Genomic DNA, 27,693 nt, shown 5'->3' on the forward strand with positions numbered 1-27,693 from the left:
TTTTAATAAGTGATGTAGATACACATCTGGAAGGTTTACATTACTAAAACGTATCGGAGATTCTGGTTCATTTTGGTTTTGTTTAAGGATCAGTTGGAATTGCAGTCCCCTTATGGGTATTGAGGCGTCAGATGTGAGCTCCCAAAGCATGTTTGATCGAAAGCACTGAATTAGCTGTGTGTTGCTGTTCGGTCACATTCAGCTGGTCCACCTCTGCACTGGCACCACACTAACATTATAACTGGGATTCGGTAGGCAGAACAGAGTCCCATTGCTGATTTAATTGCTCGTTCCAGCATGTGGCGAAGCATGGCGACAAATAACGTGGACTGCCTCAGTTTTTTTTTCCTCCCCAGAAGGAATGATATAGTGAAGCTTTCGTGACAAACCCTTTGGTGTGCCTCCACCTCAGCGCATCAAATATTTGCATCTTGAAGGAGGGTGATTTTCTGCTTGGGTGATTCTGCTGTAGTCCATCATTCATAATAAAGGTGGCTGGCTCTTGCATTCCAATTGTTCCAGCACCGCGCTGCTTCAGTTAACACTGCAGACGCTCTCAAGGTGCCTGTACATCACGATTTGGAGAACACATCAGCTTCTGTCTGGTTGACGTTTGGAATTGTGTGGTCCTGGAGGGTGGATGGGCTCGTTGGTTCAAATTGTGTTTGATAATCGCTCCTGCGCAGCGACTTGGGACATTTTACTATGTTAAAGGTGTTATATAAATGTAAATTGTTGTTGTTCCGGGGATGGGGGAGATGGTTACAGAGATAAGGAGGGACGAGGCCGTCGAGGGATTAGAAAGCAAGGATGAGGATTGTAAAATCAAGATGTTGCCGGACTGGGAGCCAATGTAGGTCAGCGAGCACAAGACCCCACTGAGTTATGACTGAAAGTCAGCTGCGGCCCTGTGGGTAGCACTCTTGCCAAAAGCTGTGGGTTCAAGTCCCACTCCAGCCAATTCCGCACAAAAATCTACATTGACACTCCCAGTGCCAGTACTGAGGGAATGCTGCACTGTCAGAGGTGCCGTCTTTCGGAAGGGACGTTAAGCCGCGTCTGCTCTCTCGGGTGGACGTAAAAGGTCCCACGGCACTACTTTGAAGAAGAGCAGGGGAGTTACCCCCAGTGTCCTGGCCAATATTTATCCCTCAACCAATATCACCACAAACACATTCTGGGTGCAGTACGCTGGGTTCGGAGCGGGATGGGGTGGGGGGTGGGGGGGAGGTGCGAGCGTTGTTTATGCTCTTGGTTTTAGCCTGTTTTATTTTTCTCCACTCTGTGCGTGTGTTTCCAACCTTCCAGTTTTCATCTGAGAACACCACCTACACACTTCCTCTCTTCCACCTCCCCCGCAATTCCCTCATTCTCTTGCCTTTGTCTTCGGGGTGGGCCTCACACCACCTTAGCAACTTGTACATTCTTTAGTGGCATTTTCTAGACTCTCCACACTGCCTCGGTGAGATAATCATTCGTACCATCTAACAATTCCCTGCTTTTCCATTGATCGGGTTGCAGCTCATTCAACCCATGAACTCCCTCCCTTGTGACTAAAGTATTTTGTTTTTATTTCCACCCCCAGTTTTCCCACTTCTACTGGAAAGCTTGCTTGTTTATCCTTCAGTTTTAGGGTCCCGCTGGAAACACTAACAACTTGCATTTATATAGCGCCTTTAACCTTAATGAGACGTTAGACCGAGGCCCCGTCTGCTCTCTCTCAGGTGGATGTAAAAGAGCCCATGGCACTATTCGAAGAAGAGCAGGGGAGTTCTCCCCGGTGTCCTGACCAATATTTGTCCCTCAACCAACATCACTAAAACAGATTATCTGGTCATTATTCACTATGTATTCACTAGAGTTTAGCAGAATGAGAGGGGCTCTCATTGAAACATATAAAATTCTGACAGGGCTAGACAGACTGGATGCAGGGAGGATGTTTCCCCTGGCTGGCGGGGGTGTCTAGAACGAGGGATCACAGTCTCAGGCTACAGGGTAGGATATTTAGGACTGAGATGAGGTGAAATTTCTTCACTCAGAGGGTGGTGAACCTGTGGAATTCTCTACCACAGAAGGCTGCGGAGGCCAAGTCACTGAATATATTTAAGAAGGAGATAGATAGATTTCTAGACACAAAAGGCATCAAGGGGTATGGGGAGAGAGCGGGAACATGGTATTGAGATAGAGGATCAGCCATATGATCATATTGATTGGCGGAGCAGGCTCGAAGGGCCGAATGGCCGACTCCTGCTCCTATTTTTCTATGTTTCTATTATCACATTGCTGTGTGTGGGAGCTTGCTGTGCGCAAATTGGCTGCCGTGTTTCTTACATTACAACAGTGACTCCACTTCAAAAGTACTTCATTGGCTGTAAAGCGCTTTGAGACGTCCGGTGGTCATGAAAGGCGCTACAGAAATGCAAGCCTTTCTTTCTTTTTAGTAAAACATCCCAAGGCGCTTCACAGGACCAAATTTAACTCTTGAGCCACGTAGGAGATATTAGGTCAGGTGGCCAAAAGCGTGGTCAAAGAATTAGGTTTTATGGAGCGTCTTAAAGGAGGAGAGAGGTAGAAAGGCAGAGAGGTTTAGGCAGGGAAATCCAAAGCTTAAGGCTTCGGCAGCTGAAAGCACGGCCACCAGTGATGAAAGAAAGAATACAGCGCCTTTCACAACCTCAGGACGTCCCAAAGCGCTTTACAGCAAATGAAGCACTTCACCTGACGAAGGAGCAGCGCTCCGAAAGCTTGTGCTTTCAAATAAAGCTGTTGGACTATAACCTGGTGTTGTGTGACTTCTTACATTTTAAAGTGTAGTCACTGTTGCAATGTGGGAAGCACAGCAACCAATTTGCGCACAGCAAGCTCCCACAAGCAGCAATGTGATAATGACCAGATAATCTGTTTTAGTGATGTTGATTGAGGGATAAATATTGGCCAGGCCACCGGGGATAACTCCCCCTGCTCGTCTTCAAAATAGTGGCCTTGGGATCTTTTACGTCCACCTGAGAGGGCAGACGGGGCCTCGGTTTAATGTCTCATCCGAAAGACGGCACCTCCGACAGTGCAGCACTCCCTCAACACTGCACTGGAGTGTCAGCCGAGATTTTTCTGCTCCAGTCCCTGGAGTGGGACTTGAACCCACAACCGCCTGACTCAGAGGCGAGGGTGTGACCCACTGAGCCACAGCTGACACATAGGCTGCGGTTCCCTCCACCTCGGCGGGTCCATGGCGGGCGACGTCGGTGGCGGGTCCCGAACCCGCTGCTGGCTCCAGCCCACTCTGTAGAATAAATTTCCCCTGATTGGGCTTGTTAAGCCCCGCCCAGTGCGTTTCCCGGTCCAATTGAAGGAAGCGGTTCTGATGACATCATTTCACCGGCCGGTTTCCTTAAAGGGACCATGCACAAATTTACTTTGACATTTGTGCTGTCAGTGTTCTACAGCATTGAGGTGCTCCAAACACTGACAAGCACTGCACAGAGGTGCAGGCTGCACCCAGGCTCAGTGGTGGAGCAATGGAAATCAGAGATGCGCAAGAGGCCGGAATTCTGATCGTATCTTTTCAGTCTGCAGAGGCTGACTAACCTGCTGAGTGCTGCCCGCATTCTCTGTTCCTGTTTCGGATGTTTGTTGAAAGCTTCTTTTTTTATGTGTAGAACTTAATTGTGTCTTTCGAAACCTCCTGGTCGAGGTGAGATTTCGCTGGGTTAGTAGAGAGAAGCTTCCTCAAGTTTAAATCTAATAATGACATAACCTGTAAACTCAATTCCTGGAGAGCTCCCAAATTTTTTTTTAATGCTCTTTCACCCCTGATAAGGTTAATCCTAAGTTAATGACAATATTTTCCTTTGAAAATCTGAAGTTGTCCTTATCATAGCTTAATTCTTTTTATGATGTTCCTCAGCGATGCTGGTGAACACTCTGGTGAATCATCTATCACTGCCTTGGGCAAGCCAAAACCCTGTCACTGTGTCTACACCCCTCCCACCAGTCTAGTTTGCTCTCAAATCATTCTATCCATGCAGTAGTTATTGACTCATTCTCTGATTCTTTTTCCATTAAATCGGGCATTCCCCAGAGCTCTGTTATCTCTCTCTTCCTTCTCCATATCAATGACCACCATCATCCAGCCCTGCCCACTCTACATTTGTCAACCTCCTTCCGATCTCTTGATGCTCACAATCTCCAGTCCTCTTGCAGCTCAACGACTGAAGCTTTGCATCTTGAATCCCCTCTGTGTTTCTCAACGGAGCAAAGAAATGCATTGAAGGGGAAGCTAGATAAACACACGAGGAAGGAATAGAAGGATATGCTGATGGGGTGAGATGAAGAGGGGTGGGAGGAGGCTCGTGTGGAGCACAAACACCGGCATGGACCAGTTGGGCCGAATGGCCTGTTTCTGTGCTGGACATCAATGTAAAATTAGGTTTCCTTCTATTCTTCAAAGGTTTTGTTTCTCATGGGTCTAACTAACAGCTCTCCTCTCTTTGATGGTACCATCCTTAGTCCATTTTCCTCCATCGATGTTTTTATGGTTTCACTGTCTCCTCCAAAGTCAAATGGACTCTCAGATCTCCTGCAAGTAGCTGGCTTTCCTCTTCTGTGCCAAATACTTCCTTTTCCATCAACAACTCTGATCTTTATGGCGACCAAGTCCTTCCAAGAGCAGAACAGCATTGCCATAGCCATGGCGGTCTTTGTCTCACTTCTCTTGCCCTCCTGCACAGGGTATGGGAAAAAGCTTGTCTTCTGATGGGCAATCCCTATCTCTCTGCTAACCGCCAACCCCCTTTCCCTCTGTCACAACCATCCCTCAACATCACTAAAACAGGTTATCTGGCCATTATCTCATGGCTGTTTGTGGGAGCTTGCTGTGCGCAAATTGGCTGCCGCGTTTCCCACATTACAACAGTGACTAGCCAGCAAAAGTACTTCATTGGCTGTAGAGCACTTTGGGATGTCCTGAGGATGTGAAAGGCGCTATAGAAATGCAAGTCTTTCTTTCTTGCTTTGCTCTATTTTAACAATGCTACGATAGTCCTTCCTCCCCTGAAATTTCCTCTTTTGTCGCGTCTAAGCTCCAAAAATGCACTCCTGTATGCTCAACCACCGCCCCCACCCACCCCCCCCCCCCGCACTTTCTACATCCCACCATGTTGCAACGAAGGCTGATTGGGCAATCTTCCACTTGCAAACTCATTATTTCCACCCCCCCTCCACCACCACCTTAAAACTGTAGGATTCCTTGTCTTGCTCGGGTTTGTTCTTCCTCCAGTTTTCAGACTTGTAAATCCCAATCCTGGCACCCTCGAGTCACTACCTCCCGCTTTAATCCACTTTCCCTTTCTGCTCGCCCAACTTGCTGATGCCCGGCGCCGCACGTGTCCCTTGGTTCCTTTAACTTGGTTTCTCACTTCAAAAGAAATACTGTATACAGCTGGCTTGCAGCTTTCATAAGTTGCTGCCAGAGAAAATGGGGCCTTTCAACCTGCTTGCGGCACTGCGGGCATTGGAAATGGAGTGTGGGCGTACGGAGTTATGAGATCGGCTCGGCCGCCAGTGGAAATCGCAGGCAGCCCCCCCCCTTGATTTTTCCATCCACTAAAAAAGGAACGAGCAGAGAATCACAGTGGGGGGAGGAGGGCTGGCAAGCTGCCAGTTCACGAGGGGGGTGTGGGGGTCTCGCTGGAGACGCGCTGTCGTGAAATCGGCCCCGTTGCGTGTTACTGTAGACCTTCTACAGGTGCAGCACCAAATCACCTGTAGCACAATTTTGAAATGAATGCAAGAAAGAAAAAACTTTTTAAAATTTATTTGTTCGCTGGATGTGGGCGTCACCGGCAATTATTGCCCATCCCTAATTGCCCTCGAGCTGCAGTTAAGAGTCAACCACCTTGCTGTGGGTCTGGAGTCATATATCGGCCAGACCGGGTAAAGGTGGCAGATTTCCTTCCCTAAAGGACATTAATGAACCAGATGGGTTTTTATAACAATCTGGTAGTTTCATGCTTACCATAAACTGATAATAGCTTTTTATTCCTGATTTTTTTTTTAAATTAACTGAATTTAATTCCACAGCTGCTATAGTGGGATTTGAACTTGTATTAACTCTGGATTATTAGTCCAGTAACATAACCACTATGCTACTGTTCCCAACTTGCATTTATACAGCGCCTTTCATGGCCTCAGGCCATCCCAAAGCACTTTGCAGCCAATGAAGTACTTTTTTGAAGTGCAGTCACTGTTGTAATGTAGGAAACAGCAGCCAATTTGCGCACAGCAAGCTCCCACAACCCGAAATCAAATAATCTATTCTGGTTGAGGGATAAATATTGGCCCAGGACATCAGGGAAGAACTCCCCTGCTCTTCTTCGAATAGTGCCATGGGATCTTTTTACATCCACCCAAAGAGGGCCTCGGTTTAATGTCTCACCCGAAAGACGGCACCTCCAACAGTGCAGCACTCCCTCAGCACTGCACTGGGAGCATCAGCCTAGATTATGTGCTCAAGCCTCTGGAGTGGGACGTGAACCCGCAACCGTCTGACTCAGAGGGCAATGAAGTACTATTGGAAGTGTAGTCACTGGTGTAATGTAGGAAACACCTGAGAGGGAATACATTGGATTGACGCCTGATCCGAAAGACGTGCACCTCCCTCAGTGCTGTGTGGTTAGTGTCGGCCTTGAGTTTGTGCTCAAGTCTCTGGAGTGGGGACTTAGAACCCAAAACTTGACTCAGAGGCGAGAGTGCTACCAAGTAAGCCAAGCCTGACACCGACTGACTTTTGTTATCGTGGGGGGTGGGGGGAAGGTTCTTTCTTCCCAGCTGTGATAGCCAAATTGTGGATTTTGAAACGTCTACGGTACTGTGCGCTGAGCAGTAATCCGACTAAATCCCATTATGTGTTCCCAGTGATTGCTGTCAAATTGCACTGACTGACCTTAGCCCCATAGCCAACAACACACTGGAGCAGTTTTTAAAAGCGGGTCTGTGAAGTGTTCAGAAAACACTTCTAAATTATGGTTCACTCACAGTTCACTATTAATTCACTTCAGCAAGGCGCTCACTAATCTTTTGAACCATCAGGAAATGGTGAGTTTTGTAAAGTTGTTTTTTTGCAGTGATGGCTTGTGGTTGAGTTCTATCCACATGAAAGAGAGATTCTGGAATATGGGAACACTTTCTGCCTCGCCCCGAGTAAAGGCTTCCTGCCTATTACCATGTGATTTGTTGCATGGTTTAGATAAAATGGTTCAGGCCAGTCCGACTGTCAGCAATTAGTGTTCAAAGCCTTGGTGGGTCTAGAGTGTTGCTCTGAGAAAACGGCTTTCCACTGGCAGGAGGTTCGGTAACCAGAGGACGCAGATTGAAGATAATTGCCACAAGAACCAGAAGGGGGATTCTTTCTTTAACGTCGCGAGTTTTTATGATCTGCAGTGAAAGGGCAGTGGAAGCAGATTCAATAGTGACTTTCTAATGGGTATGAAAAGGAAAATTGTGCACGGCTATGGGGGAAAAGGTAGCATGGGGGGAGTGGGGCTAATTGGAGAGCTCTTTCAAAGAGTTGGCACAGGCACGATGGGCCGAATGACCTCCTTCTGTGCTGTCAGCTGTGGCTCAGTGGGTAGAGCCCTCGCCTCTGAGTCATGAAGGTCGTGGGTTCATAGTCCCACTCCAGGGACTGGAGTATAAAGCTAGGCTGACATGCCCAGTGCAGTGCTGAGGGAGTGCCGCACTGTCGGAGGTGCCATCATTCAGCTGAGATGTTAAACCGAGGCTCCGTCTGCTCTCTCAGGTGGATGTAAAAGATCCCACGGCACTATTCTGAAGAAGAGCAGGGGAGTTCTCCCCGGTGTCCTGGGGCCAATATTTATCCCTCAACCAACACCTAAGAACAGATTATCTGGCCATTATCTCATTGCTGTTTGTGGGAGCTTCCTGTGTGCAAATTGGCTGCCGCGTTTCCCACATTACAACAGTGTCTCCATTTTAAAAGTACTTCATTGGCTGTAAAGCGCTTTGGGACGTCCTGAGGTCATGAAAGGCGCTGGAGAAATGCAAGTCTTTCTTTTCTTTCTGTCAGTAGTTGTATTATAACGTCGAGCGACAGAAAAAAGTAACTTTATTTTTAGTAGACAAATGAGGGAGCTCAGAAGAAGTCACGACAAGTCCTTGAAGGTGAACCTAAGGAACAGGAGGAGGCCACTCAGCCCGTCAAAGCTGTTCCACCATTCAATTAGATCATGGCTGATCTGTATCTTAATTCCATTTACCCGCCTTGGTTCCATACCCCTTAATATCGCTCAAGAGACCTGAGCACGGAATCTAGGCTGACACACCCAGTGCTATACTGAGGGAGTGCTGCACTGTCGGAGGTGCTGTCTTTTGGATGAGACGTTAAGCCGAGGCCCTGTCTGCTCTCTCAGGTGGACGTGAAAGATCCCACTATTGGAAGAAGAGCAGGCGCGTTCTCCCCGGTGTCCTGGGCCAATATTTATTCCTCAACACACATCACTAAAAAAACACATTATCTGGTCATTATCACATTGCTGTTTGTGGGAGCTTGCTGTGCACAAATTGGCTGCCGCGTTTCCCACATTACAACAGTGACTACACTTCAAAAAATACTTAATTGGCTGTAAAGGGTTTTGGGATGTCCTCAGGTGGTGAAAGGTGACCTGAATCTTGTCCTTCATGTGGAAACGTCTTATGAAATGATACTGGGCGGCCTGCTGGTGGCGCTGTCCAGGGAGAGTATAAATACTCGGGCATGGGCCCAGCTTGCTCAGGACATTCTTTAACAGGAACTAGTGAAGGACACAACTAGATCTCCATGTTGAAAAACAATTGATTAAAGCCTTGTTTAATACTTAGACCAAGTGCCTAGTAGTTTTCTCACGTCAAAAGGCGCTGTAGAAATGCAAGATCTTTCTTTAATACCCTGGCCTAACAAAGATCCACCGATCTCAGATTTGACATTGTTCAGTGAACCTGTTTCAAGTTTGAGGGCCAGATTTTGTTGACGTTGAGCGTAATTTTCCTCTTTTTTTTCCCCAGAGTCGCCTAAAAATCCGCCATTACCGGGAGGCATGAATGGGAATTTGCCATCGACCGCCAGCACCGGGCAGCAGCCGGTCTCTGCCATTCCCGCTCCGGGTGCTGGCAAACCCTGGCGCAGCAAGTCGATGAACGTCAAGCACACCGCCACCGCAGCCATGCTGAGCGTGAAGCTGCCGAGCCCCGTCACCTCCCCGACCGCGTCCACCGAGCGGCTCCGGCCTCCCCCGTCCGAGGCCGCCAAGGCCCCCCCCCCCAGCGGGCAGAAGTCCATGCTGGAGAAGTTCAAGCTGATCAACACCAGGACCGCCTCCAGGCCCCCCGTCTCCCCGAGCTCAGGGCCTGCCGACGGCGGGAGGGACGAGGGCGCGCTCTCGGAGTACGGCGAGGCGGAGGGCGCCGGCAGTCCGAGGACACAGTCCAAGGGAACGCCACAACGGATAGGGGGCAAAGCCACCAGCAATAAAAAGGCCTCGCCGCAAGCAAAGGAGAAAGAGGACAAGGAAAAGGGTAAAGGGTTAAAGAGCAGCAAAGAAGAGAAAGTGAGCGATGCGCCCAGAAAGAGCTCGAAGATCGCCAGCTTAATACCAAAAGGAGGCAAACCAGCGGGAATCAAGAAGGAGAGTTCAATTCCTGCTTCCAGCGGGATTCCCAAACCAGGATCCAAGGTACCCAGCGGAAAGTCGGCATCAGTGCCCGGACCTGTAGGAACAAAGGAGGCAGAGAAAGCCAGGACTGCAAAGGGAAGCCCAAGCCACCCATTGCAGAAATCTCAGGCCGATGGGAAAGCTTCCAGCTCCAGTAGCATTGCTTCCTTGGAGGGCAGAGGTGCCAGCCTGCCCTCCTCGCCCCCTTCCTCCTCGAACACCGCCGCACTTTCGGCCCCCCCGGTCATGGCCGACGGGCAAACGCCGGGCAACGCCAACGTAATCGTCCAGCTCCCTCAGCCGCAGCAATACAGCCACCCCAACACTGCCACCGTCGCCCCCTTCATGTACAAGTAAGTAGTGCACCATCTTTTTACAAAGTGTTAACAATGGCCCAGAAATTCGGGTCGGAGGCTTCCCGCCGGCCGTTGTGCTGCGGGTCCACGTGGGATTCCAATCCTGGGCCTCCTCCAACTGCCGGCACACAGTGCTTGCGTATCCCAGGGGTGCAGTTAGTTCAAAGCACCCCCTGGGATCACGTGGGCCATGGAGAGCCAATGGTAGCAGGGAATGCTTCATTCATAAATTTGACAGGAAGAGCTGTCAAACCTATAAATACTATAAGCCCCAAAGCATCACTAAAGCTTCAAATAATTTTTTTTTTTTAATCACATTTTAAAAATAACTATAAATTACATGTAGGAAGTCACACAACACCAGGTTATAGTCCAACAGTTTTATTTGAAATCACAAGCTTTCGGAGCGCTGCTCCTTCGTCAGGTGAAGTGGAGAGATGCATAAAGACACAGTTTATTTAGTCAGAGAATAATGCCAGATGAAAAACAAAAAACAAACAAAAAATCGAGTCGTCGTTGGCTTGTTCTCTCTACACAGATGCGGCCGGACCTGCTGCGTTCCACCTGTCAACCCCTTCTTTCAAGGGAACGGAAGTTCCGGTTTCCCGCGCATGCGCAGCGCATGCACGAAACCGGCACTTTCGTTGGGTCTACGCGTGAGTACCCAGCGCGTACTCACCCGTGGGGATCCGAATTTCTGGGCCAATGTATTTACAGCACAGAAACTGGCCATTCGGCCCCACTGGTCTATCCCGGTGTTTATGCTCCACACGAGCCTCCTCCCACCCCTCTTCATCTCACTCCATCAGCATATCCTTCTATTCCTTTCTCCCTCATGTGTTTATCCAGCTTCCCCTTAAAGACATCTACGCTATTCACCTCAACTACTCCTCATGGTAGTGAGTTCCACATTCTCACCACCCTCTGGGTAAAGACGTTTTTCCTGTATTCCCTATTGGATTTATTAGTGACTATCTTATATTTATGGCCCCTAGTTCTGGCCTCCCCCACAAGTGGAAACACCTTCTCTGTCTACCTTATCAACCCCCTTCATAATTTTAAAGACTTCTATCAGGTCGCCCCTCAGCCTTCTCTTTTCTAGAGAAAAGAGCCCCAGCCTGTTCAATCTTTCCTGATAGGTATAAGCTCTCAGTGATGGTTCCATGAGGTCAATGAGAAACAGCTAAAATGGATCATTGGGGAGGGGGGAGTGGTTGGACGAAGCCTTTACAATCTCGCCTCTGAGTCAGAAGGTTGTGGGTTCAAGTCCCACTCTAGAGATTTGAGCAGGAAATCTAGGCTGACACTCCCATTGCAGTACTGAGGGAGCGCTGCACTGTCGGAGGTGCCATTAAACCGAGGCCCGCGTCTGTCCCCTCCGGTGGACGTAAAAGATCCCACAACACTATTTTGAAGAAGGGTAGGGGAGTTCGCCCCAGTGTCCTGGGCCAATATTCATCCCTCAACCAACATCACTAAAAAAAAACAGATTATCTGGCCTTCGCTGTTTGAGGGATCTTGCTGTGCGCAAACTGGCTGCCGCGTTTCCTACATTACAACAGTGACTACACTTCAAAAAGTACTTAATTGGCTGTAAAGCGCTTTGGGACGTCCTGAGGTCGTGAAAGGTGCTATATAAATGCAAGTCTTTCTTACAACCGTACTGCAAATTAAAAACATTTCCAAGCACCTCGTATTCTACCTTGTTACGAACAGGTTTCACTGCTTTTTTCATCTTACACATCTGTTGTTGCAAAATTGAAATCTGGACAGTCAGTGCACATTGAACGGCAGTTAATGAAATGGTTTATCATGGCTTAATAAAATAAACCCTTTCACCAGTCTGGCAGCGCTGGCTTGGACAGAATTTTCAGTATATTTAACAAGCCCGCCAGTAAACATTAAAGGTTCAGTATGCTCTTTGTGAAGCCTTGTTTATCTCAAAGAAACTCCACAAGCCTAACCACGGTGGTCGGAGCAGATTGAATGAAAGCGCTGTTGGTATCTAGAGTTGGAATGACAAGGAAACCCATCGGCAGTTTTTAGTCAGATTAAGCTGTGAGAAGTGTTTGAGTCCAATGTTTAGGAAGCGCTTCTTCACTCAAAGGGTCGTGGAAATCTGGAAATCTCTCCCCTAAAAAAATCTGTTGAAAATTTCAAAAAAAAAGCAGAACAGGCTCGAGGGGCTGATTGGCGTACTCTTATTCCTATGGTTTCTCGCATGGCCTATATGTATTTCGATTGTTATCGAGTGCTTACAGTTCAGATTATCATTCACTGATACCCCTGGTTCCAGTATCTGATGTGTACAACAATAACAACTTGTATTTATATAGCACCTTTAACGTAGTAAAACGTCCCAAGGCGCTCCACAGGAGCGATTATCAAACACCGAGCCACATAAGGAGATATGACGACAGGTGACCAAAAGCTTGGTCAAAGAGGTAGGTTTTAAGGAGCCTCCGAAAGGAGGAGATAGAGGCGGAGAGGTTTAGGGAGGGAATTCCGGAGCTTAGGGCCCAGGCAGGTGAAGGCACAGCCGCCAATGGTGGAGCGATGGAAATCAGGGATGCGCAAGAGGCCAGAATTGGAGGAGCGCAGAGATCTCGGAGGGCAGTAGGGCTGGAGGAGGTTACAGAGATAGGCAGGGATTTGAAAACAAGGATGAGAATTTTAAAACGGAGGCGTTGCCGGACTGGGAGCCAATGTAGGTCAGCGAGCACAATTGACTGGGGAGCAGAGGGAGATTGGCTGCCGGCCAGGGCAGAAGGAAGGTGGAAACAGTCTGAGCAGAGATCAGGTCAAGCTGAACGGATTGGATGTGTTTTTATTTCCCATTTCTGGCTTCACATGCTCTTGTTACAAAGCACGTTAGTGCAGAGAGCAGTTTCCTATAACTCACTATTTTTAACCGATGACAAATATTTGAAGATCGTATTTGAGTTTCTTGTTCCAGAAATAAAGAAAGGGTTTGCATTTACATCGCGCCTTTCACAACCTCAGGATGTCCCAAAGCATTTTACAGCCAATGAAGTAGTTTTTGAAGTGTAGTCACTGTTGTAATGTAGGGAAGCGTAGCAGTCGGTTTGCGCACAGCAAGCTCCCACAAACAACATTGTGATGATGGGTTTTACTGAAGTTGGTTGAAGGACAAATATTGTCCCAGGGCACCAGGGAGAGGGCAGACGGGGACCTCAGTTTAACATCTCATCCGAAAGACGGCGTCTCTGACAGTCCAGCACTTCTTCAGTACTGCCCTGGGAGTATCAGTCTGCCTGGATTTTGTGCTCAAGTCTCTGGAGTGAGACTTGCACTCATGACCTGCTGAGCCAGAGGCAAGAATGCAACCAACTGAGCCATGGCTGACACCTTAGAGTTTGCGGTCATTCCTTATAGTCTGCTGCCGAAGTTATGGTGGGAATGCACTGAAACAGTCAAGGTACTTTGGCCCCCCTATCTTTACTTACAATGAAAGATACCTGATGCAGACATGTGGTGCAATTTTAAAGGGGCTGCAGGAACAGAGAGACCTTGAGTATTGTGTGCAGTTTTGGTCGCCTTATCTGAGGAAGGATGTTCTTGCCATGGAGGGAGTGCAGCGAAGATTCACCAGGCTGATACCTGGGATGGCAGGAATGACGTATGAGGAGAGATTGGGTCGATTAGGCTTATATTCGCTAGAGTTTAGAAGAATGAGAGGGGATCTCATTGAAACTTATAAAATTCTAACAGGATTAGACAGACTAGATGCAGGAAGGATGTTCCTGATGGCCGGGGAGTCCAGAACCAGGGGTCACAGTCTAAGGATAAGGGGTAAGCCATTTAGGACTGAGATGAGGAGGAATTTCTTCACCCAGAGAGTGGTGAACCTGTGGAATTCTCTACCACAGAAGGCAGTTGAGGCCAATTCATTAAGTATATTCAAGAAGGAGTTAGATATATTTCTTAAGGCTAAAGGGATCAAGGGATATGGGGAGAAAGCAGGGACAGGGTACTGAATTTGGATGATCAGCCATGATCGCATTAAATGGCAGAGCAGGCTCGAGGGGCCGAATGGCCTACTCCTGCTCCTATCTTCTATGTTTCTATGTTTCACACGCACGAATCTTTGAAGGTGGCAGGACAAGTTGAGAAGACTGTTAAAAATGCATACGGGATCCTAGGCTTTATAAATAGATGCACAGAGTAGAAAAGCGAGGAAGTTATTCTAAACCTTTATAAATTGCTGGTTAGGCCTCAGCTGGAGAATTGTGGCCAATTCTGGGCTCCATACTACAGGAAGGATGTCAAAGTCTTTGGAGAGGATGCAGAGGAGACTTACTAGAAAGGTATCAGGGATGAGAGACTTCCAGTTATGTGGCGAGACTGGAGAAGCTGGGGTTGTTCTCCTTAGAGCAGAGCAGGTTAAGGGAAGATTTAATAGAGGCGTTCAAAATCACGAAGGATTTTGATAGAGTAAATAAGGAGAAACTGTTTCCAGTGGCAGGAGGGTTGGTGACCAGAGGACACAGATTTAAGATAATTGGCAAAAGAACCAGAGGGGAGATTTTTTTACGCCATTGCTGTGATATGGAATGCGCTGCCTGAAAGGGAGGTGGAAGCAGATTCAATAGTAACTTTCAAAAGAGAATTGGGTAAATAATTGAAAAGGAAAATAAAATTGCAGGGCTATAGGGAAAGAGCAGGGGGGAGTGGGGCTAATTGGAGAGTTCTTGCAAAGAGCCGGCACAGGCACGATGGGTTGAATGGCCTCCTTCTGTGCTGTAAGATTCTATGCTGCAATAAATTATTAATGCAAGTTTCAAAATACATTTTTCAGAACCCACTCGGACAGTGACGGTTCTTCTCTGCTCTCTGGTGATACAAGTGCCAGCCCTACAAAAATGGATTCCGTTTACAGCAAGACTGCCAAACAGTGCCTCGAGGAGATCTCTGGTAGGTGACCTGGTCTTATTTAAACCTCACAATTCAGTTCAAAAATGTTGGACGTAAAGTTTCTTAGGCTCCTCTTTAAACCCCTCCTCTCGAATGGTCAAAGGAGGCAGGTTTTCCCCCTGGCTGCATTGGGATAATTGTTGCTAACTACATTAGAATCATAGAATGGTTACAGCACGGAATAAGGCCATTCGGCCTGTCGAGCCCGTGCCGGCTCTCTGCAAGAGCACCTCAGCTCGTCCCACTCCCCCGCCCTTTCCCCGCAGCCCTGCAAAAAAATTTTCCTTCAGGTACTTGTCCAGGGTCCGGATGGTGTGTGATTTGGAGGTGATGGTGTTCCCACGATGTGGCTGTTCTTGTATTTCTCGCTGGTAGTGATCGCATGAGAGGGTTGTCCTGTTGAAGTAACCTTGGTCCGTTGCTGAGTGCGTCCTGTAGATCGAACGTACAGCGTGTCAGTGATAGACGGTGGATATTGAGTCTGGTGGTGCTGCCACCGATCAAGCAACCTGCTCTGTCCTGGATGGTGTTGAGCTTCTTGAGTGTTGTAGCGGTTGCACCATCCAGCTGGGTGGCGAGTGGTCCTTCTGACTTGCAGAGAGGCTGATGGTGCAAATTAATAAGGACTGAGTGTAAAGGTTGGGACCATTCAATCACTGCTCTTGGAGATACCACCTTGAGATCATAGAATCATGCAGCACAGAAGGAGGCCCTTTGGCCCATCATGCTTGTGCCAGCCCTTTGAATGAGCTATCCAAATCCCTTTAGAAAGTCTGCTTCCACCGCCCTTTCAGGCAGCGCGTTCCAGATCACAACAACTCGCTGCGTAAAAAATGTTTCATCATGTTGCTTCTTTTGCCAATCACCTCAAATCTGTGTCTTCCACCTCTGAGCTCCCCTCCAAGTCACACACCATCCTGACTTGGAAGTATATCGGCCATTCCTTCATCGTCGCTGGGTCAAAATCCTGGAACTCCCTCCCTAACAGCACTGTGGGAGCACCTTCACCACACGGACTGCAGCGGTTCAAGAAGGCGGCTCACCACCACCTTCTCAAGGGGCAATTGGGGATGGGCAATAAATGCTGGGCCTCGCCAGCGACGCCCACATCCCATGAACGACCATTCTGCTACTGGAAACAGTTTCTCCTTATTTACTCTATCTAAACCCTTCATAATTTTGAACACCTCTATCAAATCTCCCCTTAACCTTCTCTGCTCTAAGGAGAACAATCCCAGCTTCTCCACTCTCTCCACATAACTGAAGTCCCTCATCCCTGGTACCATTCTAGTAAGTCTCCTCTGCACCCTCTCCAAGGCCTTGACATTCTTCCTAAAGTGCGGTGCCCAGAATTAGACACAATACTCCAGCTGGGGCCTAACCAGTGTTTTATAAAGGTTTAGCATAACTTCCTCGCTTTTGTACTCTGTGCCTCTATCTATAAAGCCAAGGATCCCGTGTGTTTTTTTAACAGCCTTCTCAACTTGTCCCGCCACCTTCAAAGATTTGTGTACCTACACCCCCAGGTCTCTCTGTTCCTGCACCCCCTTTAAAATTGTACCCTTTAGTTTATACTGCCTCTCCTCATTCTTCCTACAAAATATATCACTTCACACTTCTCTGTGTTAAATTTCATCTGCTATCTCATCTTAAGGATCCCAAGGAGTATGTCTATATTTTATCTTTTATTTATTCGTTTACGGGTTGTGGGTGTCGCTGGCAAAGCCAGAATTTATTGCCCACCTCTAACTGCCCTTGAGAAGGTGGTGGTGAGCCGCCACCTTCTTGAACCGCTGCAGTCCGTGTGGTGAAGGTACTCCCACAGTGCTGTTAGGGAGGGAGCTCCAGGATTTTGACCCAGCGACGATGAAGGAACGGCTGATATATTTCCAAGTCAGGATGCTGTGTGACTTGGAGAGGAACTTGGAGGTGGTGGCGTTCCCGTGCGCCTGCTGTCCTTGTCCTTCTGGGTGGTAGAGGGTCGCGGGTTTGGGAGGTGCTGCCGAAGAAGCCTTGGCGGGTTGCTGCAGTGCATCTTGTAGATAGTGCACACTAATCTTAAATCATCAACCACTTCGTCTCCAAAACTGTGTTGTTCCTCCTTGCAAAACTATGGTAGTTAGAATGCAATATTTGGTTGGGTTTGTGTGGCCTCATCCATATATGTCCATACCCAACCTGTGGCCTATTCCCTGATGAGGTTTGTTCTGTTCTTCTACACGCACTGATGTGCAGGCTCTCAGCTCCTGTGGGTGCCCGGGGGGGGGGGGCCAGGACATGTGGGTCGGTAAAGAGAGGTCATAAATTTAAAATAATTGGCAAAAGAAGTAGAGGGGAAATGAGAAGAAATTTCTTCACACAGAGGGTTGTTGTGATCTGGAATGCACTACCTGACAGGGCGGTGGAATCAGATTCCATAGGAACTTTCAAAGGGCAATTGGACATGCTCTTGAAGAGGACTAATTTGCAGGGTTGTGGGGAATAAGCTGGGGTGTGGGACTAAATTGGACAACTCTTTCAAAGAGCTGGCACAGGCACGACGGGCTGATAGGCCTCCTTCTGTGCTGTAAGATTGCATGATTCGAGTAACACATATCCGCAGCATAACTAAGACCGCCTACTTCCACCTCTGTAACATCGCCCATCTCCGCCCTTGCCTCAGCTCATCCGCTGCTGAAACCCTCATCCATGCAGTTTAAGATAGAGCAAAGGAGGGCAAAGGGCATAATCAAGAGGGGCAAAATAGCTTACGAAAACAAGCTGGCGGAAAATATAAAAACTAACTCCAAAAGCTTTTATAAGTATATCAAAAGGAAAAGACTGGTGAAAACCAAAGTTGGTCCATTGCAGTCAGATACGGGGGAATATATAATGGGAAATAAGGAAATGGCAGATCAACTAAATGCATACTTTGGGTCAGTCTTTACGAAGGAAGACACAAAAAACCTCCCTGGGATATCGGGAAAAATAGGGACATTGGCAAAGGAGGAACTGACGCAAATCAATATCTCTAAGGATATGGTGTTAAGGAAGCTAAAGGGATTGAAGGTGGACAAATCCCCAGGGCCTGATAACATGCATCCTAGGGTACTGAAGGAGGTGGCCCTAGAGATAGCGGATGCACTAAGGATGATTTTTCAGAATTCATTAGACTCGGGAACAGTGCCGATGGATTGGAGGGTAGCTAACGTTACCCCACTATTCAAAAAGGGGGGTAGGGAAAAAGCAGGTAATTACAGACCTGTAAGCCTTACATCAGTTGTGGGCAAAATGCTGGAGTCCATCATTAAGGATGAAATAGCGGAGCACTTAGCAAATGGGGACAGGATAGGACAGAGTCAACATGGATTTACAAAGGGTAAATCGTGCTTGACTAATCTATTGGAATTTTTTGAGGGAGTAACTGGTAGAATAGATGGGGGAGAGCCAGTAGATGTGGTGTACCTGGACTTCCAAAAGGCCTTCGATAAGGTCCCACATAAAAGATTAGCATGGAAAATTGAGGCTCATGGGATAAAGGGGAAAGTTTTGGCGTGGATAGGGAACTGGCTGTCAGATAGAAAACAGAGAGTTGGAATAAACGGCTCATTTTCTGAATGGCAGGCAGTAACAAGTGGGGTACCACAGGGATCTGTCCTGGGCCCCCAGCTGTTCACAATTTACATTAATGACCTGGATCAGGGAGTCGGATGCAGCATTTCCAAATTTGCAGACGACACTAAACTAGGAGGGGGGGTGGGCTCAGAGGAAGAGACCAGGAAGCTCCAGAGCGATTTGGACAGACTGGGCGATTGGGCGGATAAATGGCAGATGCACTATAATGTGGACAAGTGCGAAGTTATCCACCTTGGGTGCAGGAACGGGAGGGCAAATTATTATTTAAATGGCAATAGATTGGGAGAGGGGGAAGTACAGAGAGACCTGGGTGTTCTTGTACACCAGTCACTGAAGGCGAGCATGCAGGTGCAACAGGCGGTCAAGAAGGCAAACGGTATGCTGGCCTTCATAGCAAAAGGGTTAGAATACAGGAACAGGGATACCTTGCTGCAGCTGTACAGGGCACTGGTGAGACCACACCTCGAGTACTGTGTACAGTTTTGGTCGCCTCATCTGAGGAAGGATGTTCTTGCCATGGAGGGGGTGCAGCGGCGATTCACCAGGCTGATACCAGGAATGGCGGGAATGACCTATGAGGAGAGACTATGTAGTTTAGGGATGTACACACTGGAGTTTAGAAGATTGAGAGGGGACCTCATAGAAGTGTATAAAATTCTGACAGGTCTAGACAGACTGGATGCAGAAGGAATGTTTCCCTTGGCGGGTGAGAACAGAACTAGAGGACATAATTTAAGGATAAGGGCTAAACCATTTAGGACAGAGATGAGGGGGAATTTCTTCACTCAGAGAGTGGTGAACCTGTGGAACTCATTGCCACAGAGGGCAGTGTATGCCAGCTCATTAAATATATTTAAGAGGGAATTAGATATATTTCTACGGGCAAAAGGGGTTAAGGGTTACGGAGAGAAGGCGGGGACGGGATACTGAATTAAAGGATCAGCCATGATCTCATTAAATGGCGGAGCAGGCACGAAGGGCCGAATGGCCTACTCCTGCTCCTATCTTCTATGTATCTATGTATCTATGTATGCCTTTGTTACCTCTAGACTCGACTATTCCAACGCACTCCTGGCTGGCCTCCCACATTCTACCCTACGTAAACTTAAGGTCATCCAAAACTCAACTGCCCGTGTCCTAACTCGCACCAAGTCCCGTTCGCCCATCACCCCCTGTGCTCGCTGACCTACATTGGCTCCCGGTTAAGCAATGCCTCGATTTCAAAATTCTCATCCTTGTTTTCAAATCCCTCCATGACCTCGCCCCCTCCCTATCTCTATAATCACCTTCAGCCCCCACAAGCCCCCCGAGATCTCTGCGCTCCTCTAATTCTGCCCTCTTGAGGATCCCTGATTATAATCGCTCCACCTTTGGTGGCCGTGCCTTCTGTTGCCTGGGCCCTACACTCTGGAATTCCCTGCCTAAACCTCTCCGCCTCTCTTTCCTCCTTTAAGACGCTCCTTAAAACCCACCTCTTTGACCCAGCTTTTGGTCACCTGCCCTAATTTATCCTTATGTGGCTCGGTGTCAAATTTTTTGTCTTAAAATACTCCTGTGCAGCGCCTTGGGATGTTTTACTACGTTAAAGGCGCTATATAAATACAGGTTGTTGTTGTTGTAACAGATAAACTAGAGTTTCGTTTGTTGAAAATGTTTACTGACGGGACTAATAGGAGAAGTGAGGCGTATTTCATAGATATGGAATTTGAGAAAGCTTTTGACAAGGTTCCACCTTGTGTCTAATGGCTCCGCATGAATTCATGGTGGTGAGGCTTAAGGATTACGGCAGTGGATAGAGAATTACATTAAAAATAGGAAATCGAGCGTAACCATCAATTAAAACTTTTGAGGCTTGGAAAATGTTCTGAGTGCTTTATGCAAAGAATATTAATCAATTTTGAGACAGTTGCTGTTCTTAATTATATGACTGTAGAAAAATAAATAAAGCTCTTGCAGTTTATGTAGCAACCTCCTAATGTCCCAAAACGCTTCACAGCCAATGAAGTACTTCTTGAAGTGTAGTCGCTATAGGAGACGCAGCAGCTAATTTAGCAAGCTCCCACAAGCAGCAATGTAATTAATGACTACATCAGATGTCTTGGTTGAGGGATAAATATTGGCCAGGACACTGGAGAGAACTCCCCTGCTCTTCTTCAAATAGTGGCCGTGGGATCTTTTACATCCACCTGAGGGGGCAGACGGGGCCTCGGTTGAACGTCTCATTAGATGTTGGTTGAGGGATAAATGTTGGCTAGGACACCGGCAATAGTGCCCTAGGATCTTTTACGTCCGCCTGAGAGAGCAGTTTCATGGTTTAATGTCTCATCCGAACAATGGCACCTCCGACAGTGCAGCACTCCCTCAGCACTGCACTGGGAGTGTCAGCCTGGATTATGTGCTCCAGTGGAATGGGACTTGAACACACAACCTTCTGTCTGAGAGGCAAGAGTGCCACCCACTGAGTCAAGGCTGACTTAGACTAGATATTAAGAAAAAAAAATCCAAGTTTGCTGGTGATACCAAAGCAGAGCAATAAAAAAATCAATCAAGTAATTAGATTCAGAAGGATTTAATGCTGAGAAGTGTCAAACACAGGAGCAAGGAACAAAAAGAGTGACTTTGCATTAAATGGAACAAAGGTACAACATACTGATCATGTGAGAAAGCCAAGATATATAATGGGCAAAGCTATGAAATCGTCAGCTCAGTGCTTAACTGTGGAAGAAAAAGGCAAGCAAGGGTTGTAGCATAGAACTACACAGTATTTACAGCATAGAAACAGGCCATTCGGCCCAACTGGTCCGGCCGGTGTTTATGCTCCACACGAGCCTCCTCCCACCCTTCTTCATCTCACCCCGTCAGCATAACCTTCTATTTCTTTCTCCCTCACGTACCTATCTAGCTTCCCCTTAAATGCATCTAAGCTATTCACCTCAACCACTCCCTGTGGTAGCGAGTTCCACATTCTCACCACTCTCTGGGTAAAGAAGTTTCTCCTGAATTCCCTATTGAATTTATTAGTGACTATCTTATATTTATGGCCCCTAGTTTTAGTCTCCACCACAAGTGGAAACACCTTCTCTATGTCTACTCTATTGAACCCTTTCGTAATCTTGAAGACCTCTATCAGGTCACCGCTCAGTCTTCTCTTTTCTAGAGAAAAGAGCCCCGGCCTATTCAGTCTTTCCTGATGGGTATATCCTCTCCATTCTGGTATCATCCTTGTACAATTTTTTGCACCTTCGCCAGTGCTTCTCTATCCTTTTTGTATTATGGCGACCAGAACTGTACAGCAAGAGATGGAGTGCAGACCTGAATAGACTGCCTGTACAAGGACAATAGCAAAATACTGCAGATGCTGGAAATCCGAAATAACAACAGAAAATGCTGGAAAAACTCAGCAGGCCAGGCAACATCCGTGGAGAGAAATTAGAGTCAACGTTTCGGGTCAAAACCCTTTATCAAGACTAAAGAGGCACAGGAAATGAAATAGATTAAGAAGCCAGGCTGGGAGAGAACAAAAGAGAAGAGACATTAAGAGGTATTCAAAACAAGACGAGATGGTGATAGGACTAGTGGAGACAAAAGACGGCTCTAGATTAGGTGTGAAATGTGCTGGCAGAATGGGAGACAGCTGCCGTGTGGGAGAGAGGAAAAAAAAGGAAAGGGGGGGCGGGAGGAAACCAAAACAAAGGTGTGGATAAAAAATAAAAGTAAAAATGTAATAGGGGCCGAGGTTATGATCTGAAATTGTTGAACTCGATATTGAGTCCGGAAGGCTGTAAAGTGCCTAATCGGAAGATGAGATGCTGTTCCTCGTGTTTACGCTGAGCTTCCGTGGAACAATGCAAGAGGCCAAGGACGGTGAGGTCTGAGTGGGAATGGGGCGGTGAATTAAAATGACAGGCGACCGGAAGCTCGGGGTCACCCTTACGGACTGAACAGAGGTGTTCCGCAAAGCGGTCATCCAATCTGCGTTTGGTCTCCCCAATGTAGAGGAGACCGCATCGTGAGCAGCGAATACAGTATATTAAATTGCAAGAAGTACAAGTAAATCGCTGTTTCACCTGGAAGGGGCGTTTGGGGCCCTGGACAGTGGGAAAGGGGGGAGGTATAAGGGCAGGTGTTACATCTCCTGCGCTTGCACGGGAAGGTGCCAGGCGAAGGGGAAGGGGTGCTGGGGTTGATAGAGGAGTGGACTAGGGTGTCTCGGAGGGAGCGGTCCCTACGGAATGCTGAAAGGGGAGGGAGGGTAAGATGCATTTGGTGGTGGGATCACTTTGGAGGTGGCGGAAATGGCGGAGGATGATCCGTTGAATGTGGAGGCTGGTGGGGTAAAAGGTGAGGACAAGGGGAACCCTGTCGTGGTTCCAGGAGGGAGGGGCAGGGGTGAGGGCAGAAGTGCAGGAGATAGAACGGACACGGTCGAGGGCCATGTCAACCACGGTAGAGGGGAATCCTCGGTTGAGGATAAAGGAAGACATGTCGGAAGCACTGGTGTGGAAGGTGGCATCGTCGGAGCAGATGCGGTGGAGACGGAGAAACTGGGAGAATGGAATAGAGTCCTTACAGGAGACGGGGTGGGAGGAAGTGTAGTCCAGGTAGCTGTGGGAGTCAGTGGGCTTGTAGTGAATATTGGTCAATAACCTATCTCCAGAGATGGAGACGGAGAAGTTGAGGAAGGGAAGGGAAGAGTCAGAGATGGACCATGTGAAGGTGAGGGAAGGGTGGAAATTGGAGGCAAAGTGAATGGAATTGTCTAGTTCGGGGCGAGAGCAGGAAACGGCACCGATACAGTCATCAATGTATCGGAAAAAGAGGTGAGGGAGGGGACCTGAGTAGGACTGGAACAAAGATTGTTCCACATAGCCCACGAAAAGGCAGGCAGAGCTAGGACCCATACGGGTACCCATAGCAACACCTTTGATTTGGAGGAAATGAGTGGAGTTAAAGGAGAAGTTGTTCAATGTGAGAACAAGTTCAGCCAGGCGGAGGAGGGTGATGGTGGATGGGGACTGGTCGGGCCTCTGTTCAAGGAAGAAGCGGAGCGCCCTCAGGCCATCCTGGTGGGGGATGGAGGTGAAGGACTTGGTTAGTTGGTGGTATGGTGTGCAGTCCCAATCACCTTATTATAGAAGGTTCTGTTGCCTTTACGATGTTGCACAGGTGAGGGTCAAAAGATGATTTCAGATATTAAGAATTTATATTATAAGAATTTTTTATGGGTGTTGGAGTTGTGTTCTTCGAAGAAGTGAATTTCAGTTGATCCAACTGAAGTTTTCGTGACTGTGAAGGGGATTTTTGGATACTAGGAACCAAGAGACATGGGGATCGGGCAGGAAAGTGGAGTTGAGTTTGAAGATCAGCCATGATCTTACTGAATGGTGGAGCAGGTCCGAGGAGGCCGTATGGCCGACTCCTGCTCCTATTTCTTATGTTCTTACGATTGACAAAGTTGAACCAAGAAAATTGATGAAGGGTTCATACAGCAGGGGCACGAGTGGATTTTTAAAATAAAGTAGCAAAGAGGAAGTAAGAAATCCAGGGAGATATTAGACCCAAAGACGCATGGAATAAATGACCAGGGACGGTCCCTGGAGCAGGCATTATAACTGGGTTCAAGTGACAATTGGGTTTGTTTCTGGAGTGACAAGAGATTGAGGAAATTGATGAGAAGGTCAATAGGGCGGGTTGAGCTGTCAAGAAAATCAGACCGGCTTCTTTGAGCCAGCATGTCTTTTACTGCTGTTGAATAAGATATTTTTTGGGGGCTAATGGGCTGTCCCAAGCAAGATGAAGGATTTGGCATCTGGAAGCAAATCTGTGGGAAAATAGTCGGGACTGGGAAGTGGGATATTGAAGCCAAACCACAGACTTTAGGGTAGGGAGAAGAAACGATTGAACTCTGCTTTTGAATGGGAGTGGACATGTGGATATTAGTGTGACTGTCAGCTGAGAAAATCTAGCAAACTTCTGGGAACGTTTACAAGTCCCTCTGTGGCCTCGCCTACCCTGCCTCTGCAATCTTCCCCAGCTCCACCAGCCAAAGACCGCCTTCCTCTTTTCTGACTCTAGCCTTTAAAAAAAATATCTTCCCCTCCCTCCGTTCAGCTAACTGGGCACTGCGTTCTGGAATGGCCTCCCTTAACCCCCCCCCGCCCCCACCCCTCTGCCTTGTTATCCTTGCTCTGTCTTAAGCCTCCACAAAACCTACCTCTTTCACCATGCCTTCAGCTACCTCCCTCAGTTCCTCACCCATTGCTGTGTTTTTGAAGTGCCTTGGGATGTTTACAAGTTGTTGGGCTTTTCAAACAGGTTAATGGGGGAATAAAAGAGAAGCGGAGGAACTAATCATATCCATTCCCGGAATAGTCCAGGTATCCTGAAGAAAGACTTACATTTCTACAGCTCCTCTCACGACCTCAGGACACCCCAAAGTGTTTTTGCAGCCAATGAAGTACATTTTGAAGTGTAGTCACTGTTGTAATGTAGGAAACACGGCAGACAATTTGCGCACAGCAAGCTCCCACAAACAGCAATGTGATAATGAGCAGATAATCTGTTTTTTCAGTGATGTTAATTGAGGATTAAATATTGGCCCGGGACACTGGGGATGAACTCCCCTGCTCCATTTCGAAATAGTGCCGTGGGATCTTTTACATCCACCTGAGAGAGCAGACAGGCAATGTTCCCTCTTATTATCATTTTGGCTGTGCGGCCCATTCACAGTTTTACGCAAAACTTTACATTGAGAAAGCTGCTCCCGGACTGCGAGGGACCAGCAGAGAATTGCACAGCCGTGCGCCTTATAGGGAACTTTGCAGAAAGGGCCTCAGTTTAACATCTTATTCGAAAGACAGCACCTCCAACGGTCTCGCACTCCCTCAGCACTGCACTGGGAGCGCCAGTCAGCCTGGATTTCTGCTCAAGTCTCTGGAGTGGGACTATGAACCCAAGACTCCTGACTCAGAGGCGAGGGTGCTACCCACTGAGCCAGGGCGGACACTCTGGGGGAAAAGGTAGGGCGGGGGGGTGGGACTAATTGGATAGCTCTTTCATAGATCCGGCACAGGCACTGACATGAATCAGTCATTCATGAAAGAAAGACTTATGAAATAATACTGAGTGGCCTGCAGGTGGCGCTGTCCAGGGAGAGTATAAATGCTCGGGCACGGGCCCAGCTTGCGCAGGACATTCTTTAACAGGAACTAGTGAAGGACACAACTAGACCTCCATGTTGTAAAACAGTTGATTAAAGCTTTGTTTAACGCTTAGGCCAAGTGCCTAGTAGTTTTCTTACATCAGGTACGATGGGCCGAATGGCCTTTTTCTATTCTCTATGACTCTATGAACAAGGAACTAGATAGCTTGGCATTTTATTCACTTGGGTTGCTCACATATTGCTTGATGAATGTATCATTACTTGCACTTCTGAAGTAACACCCATTTTTGTCATTTTTTTACCGATTTAAATATTACTTCCAGCTTCTAATGTGGGCATCAGGACAGCACACATGATGCTTGTGACACAGTTTTGATGTTACAGTGTGAGACTCGCGGAGAGAGCTCCATTTAAACTGTTCTCTGTAATTAATTCTAAAGTCTTGCAAATTATGGGGTAGTATTGTCCACTATATATATTGAAACAGCTGTGGTTTACTGTATTCTTGATCAATTTAGTTCCATTTGGAAACCTGCTTTCAATTTTGGTAAAAAAAAACTAGTGGATCTCCCGTGGTGTTGCTCCTGGTGAGTGGCAGATGGGCTGTATTGAAAGTGTGACGCTTGAGGTGTGACAGGAAGTACGGGTGACGCTTACAGGAAGTTGTAATGATATCAGCAAATAGTGATGTTATTTGCCTGTTTGATTATCATGCCTTACCAGCATAATTGCATGTATTGATTGCTTGTGCCTGACCAGCAGAGGGCATGTGACCGAGACAAGCAAGGCAGTTTGGTTTTAGTTTCAGTTTCGTTCTAGATGCATCACTAGCATCATGTCTCCTGTAAATGCTGCACAAAGAGTTGTACAGACTTTAGATTAAAAGACATTCTCTTTCATAAATGTCTCATCATTGAACCCACAAAGAAATCAATACATGGTGTCAGAAGTGATTGAAAGAGATGAAGAGAAAAAATCTGAAGTTAAATCAGCTCTCCACAAATTTGCAAGCCAAAAGAGAACATCGTTGCTTACCATTGGAGAATAGCTAACGAAGTGAAAAAATGGAAGGTTTACACCCACCGGCGACGCTTCAGTCGACAGGTAATGTGGCTGAAAATTGGAGGAGGTTCAAACAACGTTTGGGGTTATATTTATCAGCAATCGGAGCTGACGAGAAAGGTGATAAAATGAAAGCGTCACTGTTCTTACATGTCGTGGGTGATGAAGCGCTGGAGGTGTATAATAACTTCACATTCACTGCTGATGGAGACAAAATGAAGTTAGATAAAATAATGGAACAGTTTGAGGCCTACTGCATACCTAAACGTAACGTGACGTTTGAGAGGCACAGATTTTTCACATGTGTACAGAAAATGGGTGAGACTATTGATCAGTATGTGACTGAACTGAGAAACAGAAGCAAATCGTGTGAATTTGGGGGACTGACAGACTCACTGATAAAAGACAGACTGGTGTGTGGTATTCCGAATAATGGTCTAAGGGAAAGACTGCTAAGAGAGCAAGATCTAGACCTGGGAAAAGCTATAGCACTGTTTAGGGCTACAGAGACTGTGAAGTTGCAGGCAAAGGAGCTGTTCAGTGACAATAGCTGCAACATGGATGCAGTGAGAATGAACGGATACAAACCGTTTAACAAAAAGAGCGCCAATGTGAAAAAAGAGGCGTGGCCAGCGAACGAAAATGAAAGGGACAATCGAAAGTCATGTAGTCGATGCGGTACACAGCATCCACCAAAAAAGTGTCCAGCATATGGTAAAACATGCAATAGTTGCAACAAAAACAACCATTATGCCCGTTGCTGTAAGAACCAAGTGCAACAAAGCAAGGTCCATACAGTAGATGAAAGCGACATAGAGGAGTTCAATGTAGATGTTGTGTCTGAAAACAAAAAAGAAGA

At 47.3% G+C, this 27,693-nt stretch overlaps 1 protein-coding gene across 1 annotated transcript in view; it reads left to right on the top strand.

Annotated features, from left to right (window-relative positions):
* nav3 (neuron navigator 3) overlaps positions 1 to 27,693 on the top strand; it is a 483,558-nt gene that overhangs the window by 164,451 nt on the left and 291,414 nt on the right. The window contains exons 8-9 of the mRNA XM_086009556.1: positions 9,058 to 10,057; positions 14,880 to 14,995. Of these exons, the coding sequence (XP_085865682.1) occupies positions 9,058 to 10,057; positions 14,880 to 14,995 (1,116 nt within the window). The remainder of the gene's footprint in view (positions 1 to 9,057; positions 10,058 to 14,879; positions 14,996 to 27,693) is intronic.

This window comes from Somniosus microcephalus, chromosome 16 (genome assembly GCF_052327205.1).
Source record: "Somniosus microcephalus isolate GS21.2 chromosome 16, FLI_Smic_1.0, whole genome shotgun sequence".
In the NCBI taxonomy this organism is placed as follows: domain Eukaryota; kingdom Metazoa; phylum Chordata; class Chondrichthyes; order Squaliformes; family Somniosidae; genus Somniosus; species Somniosus microcephalus.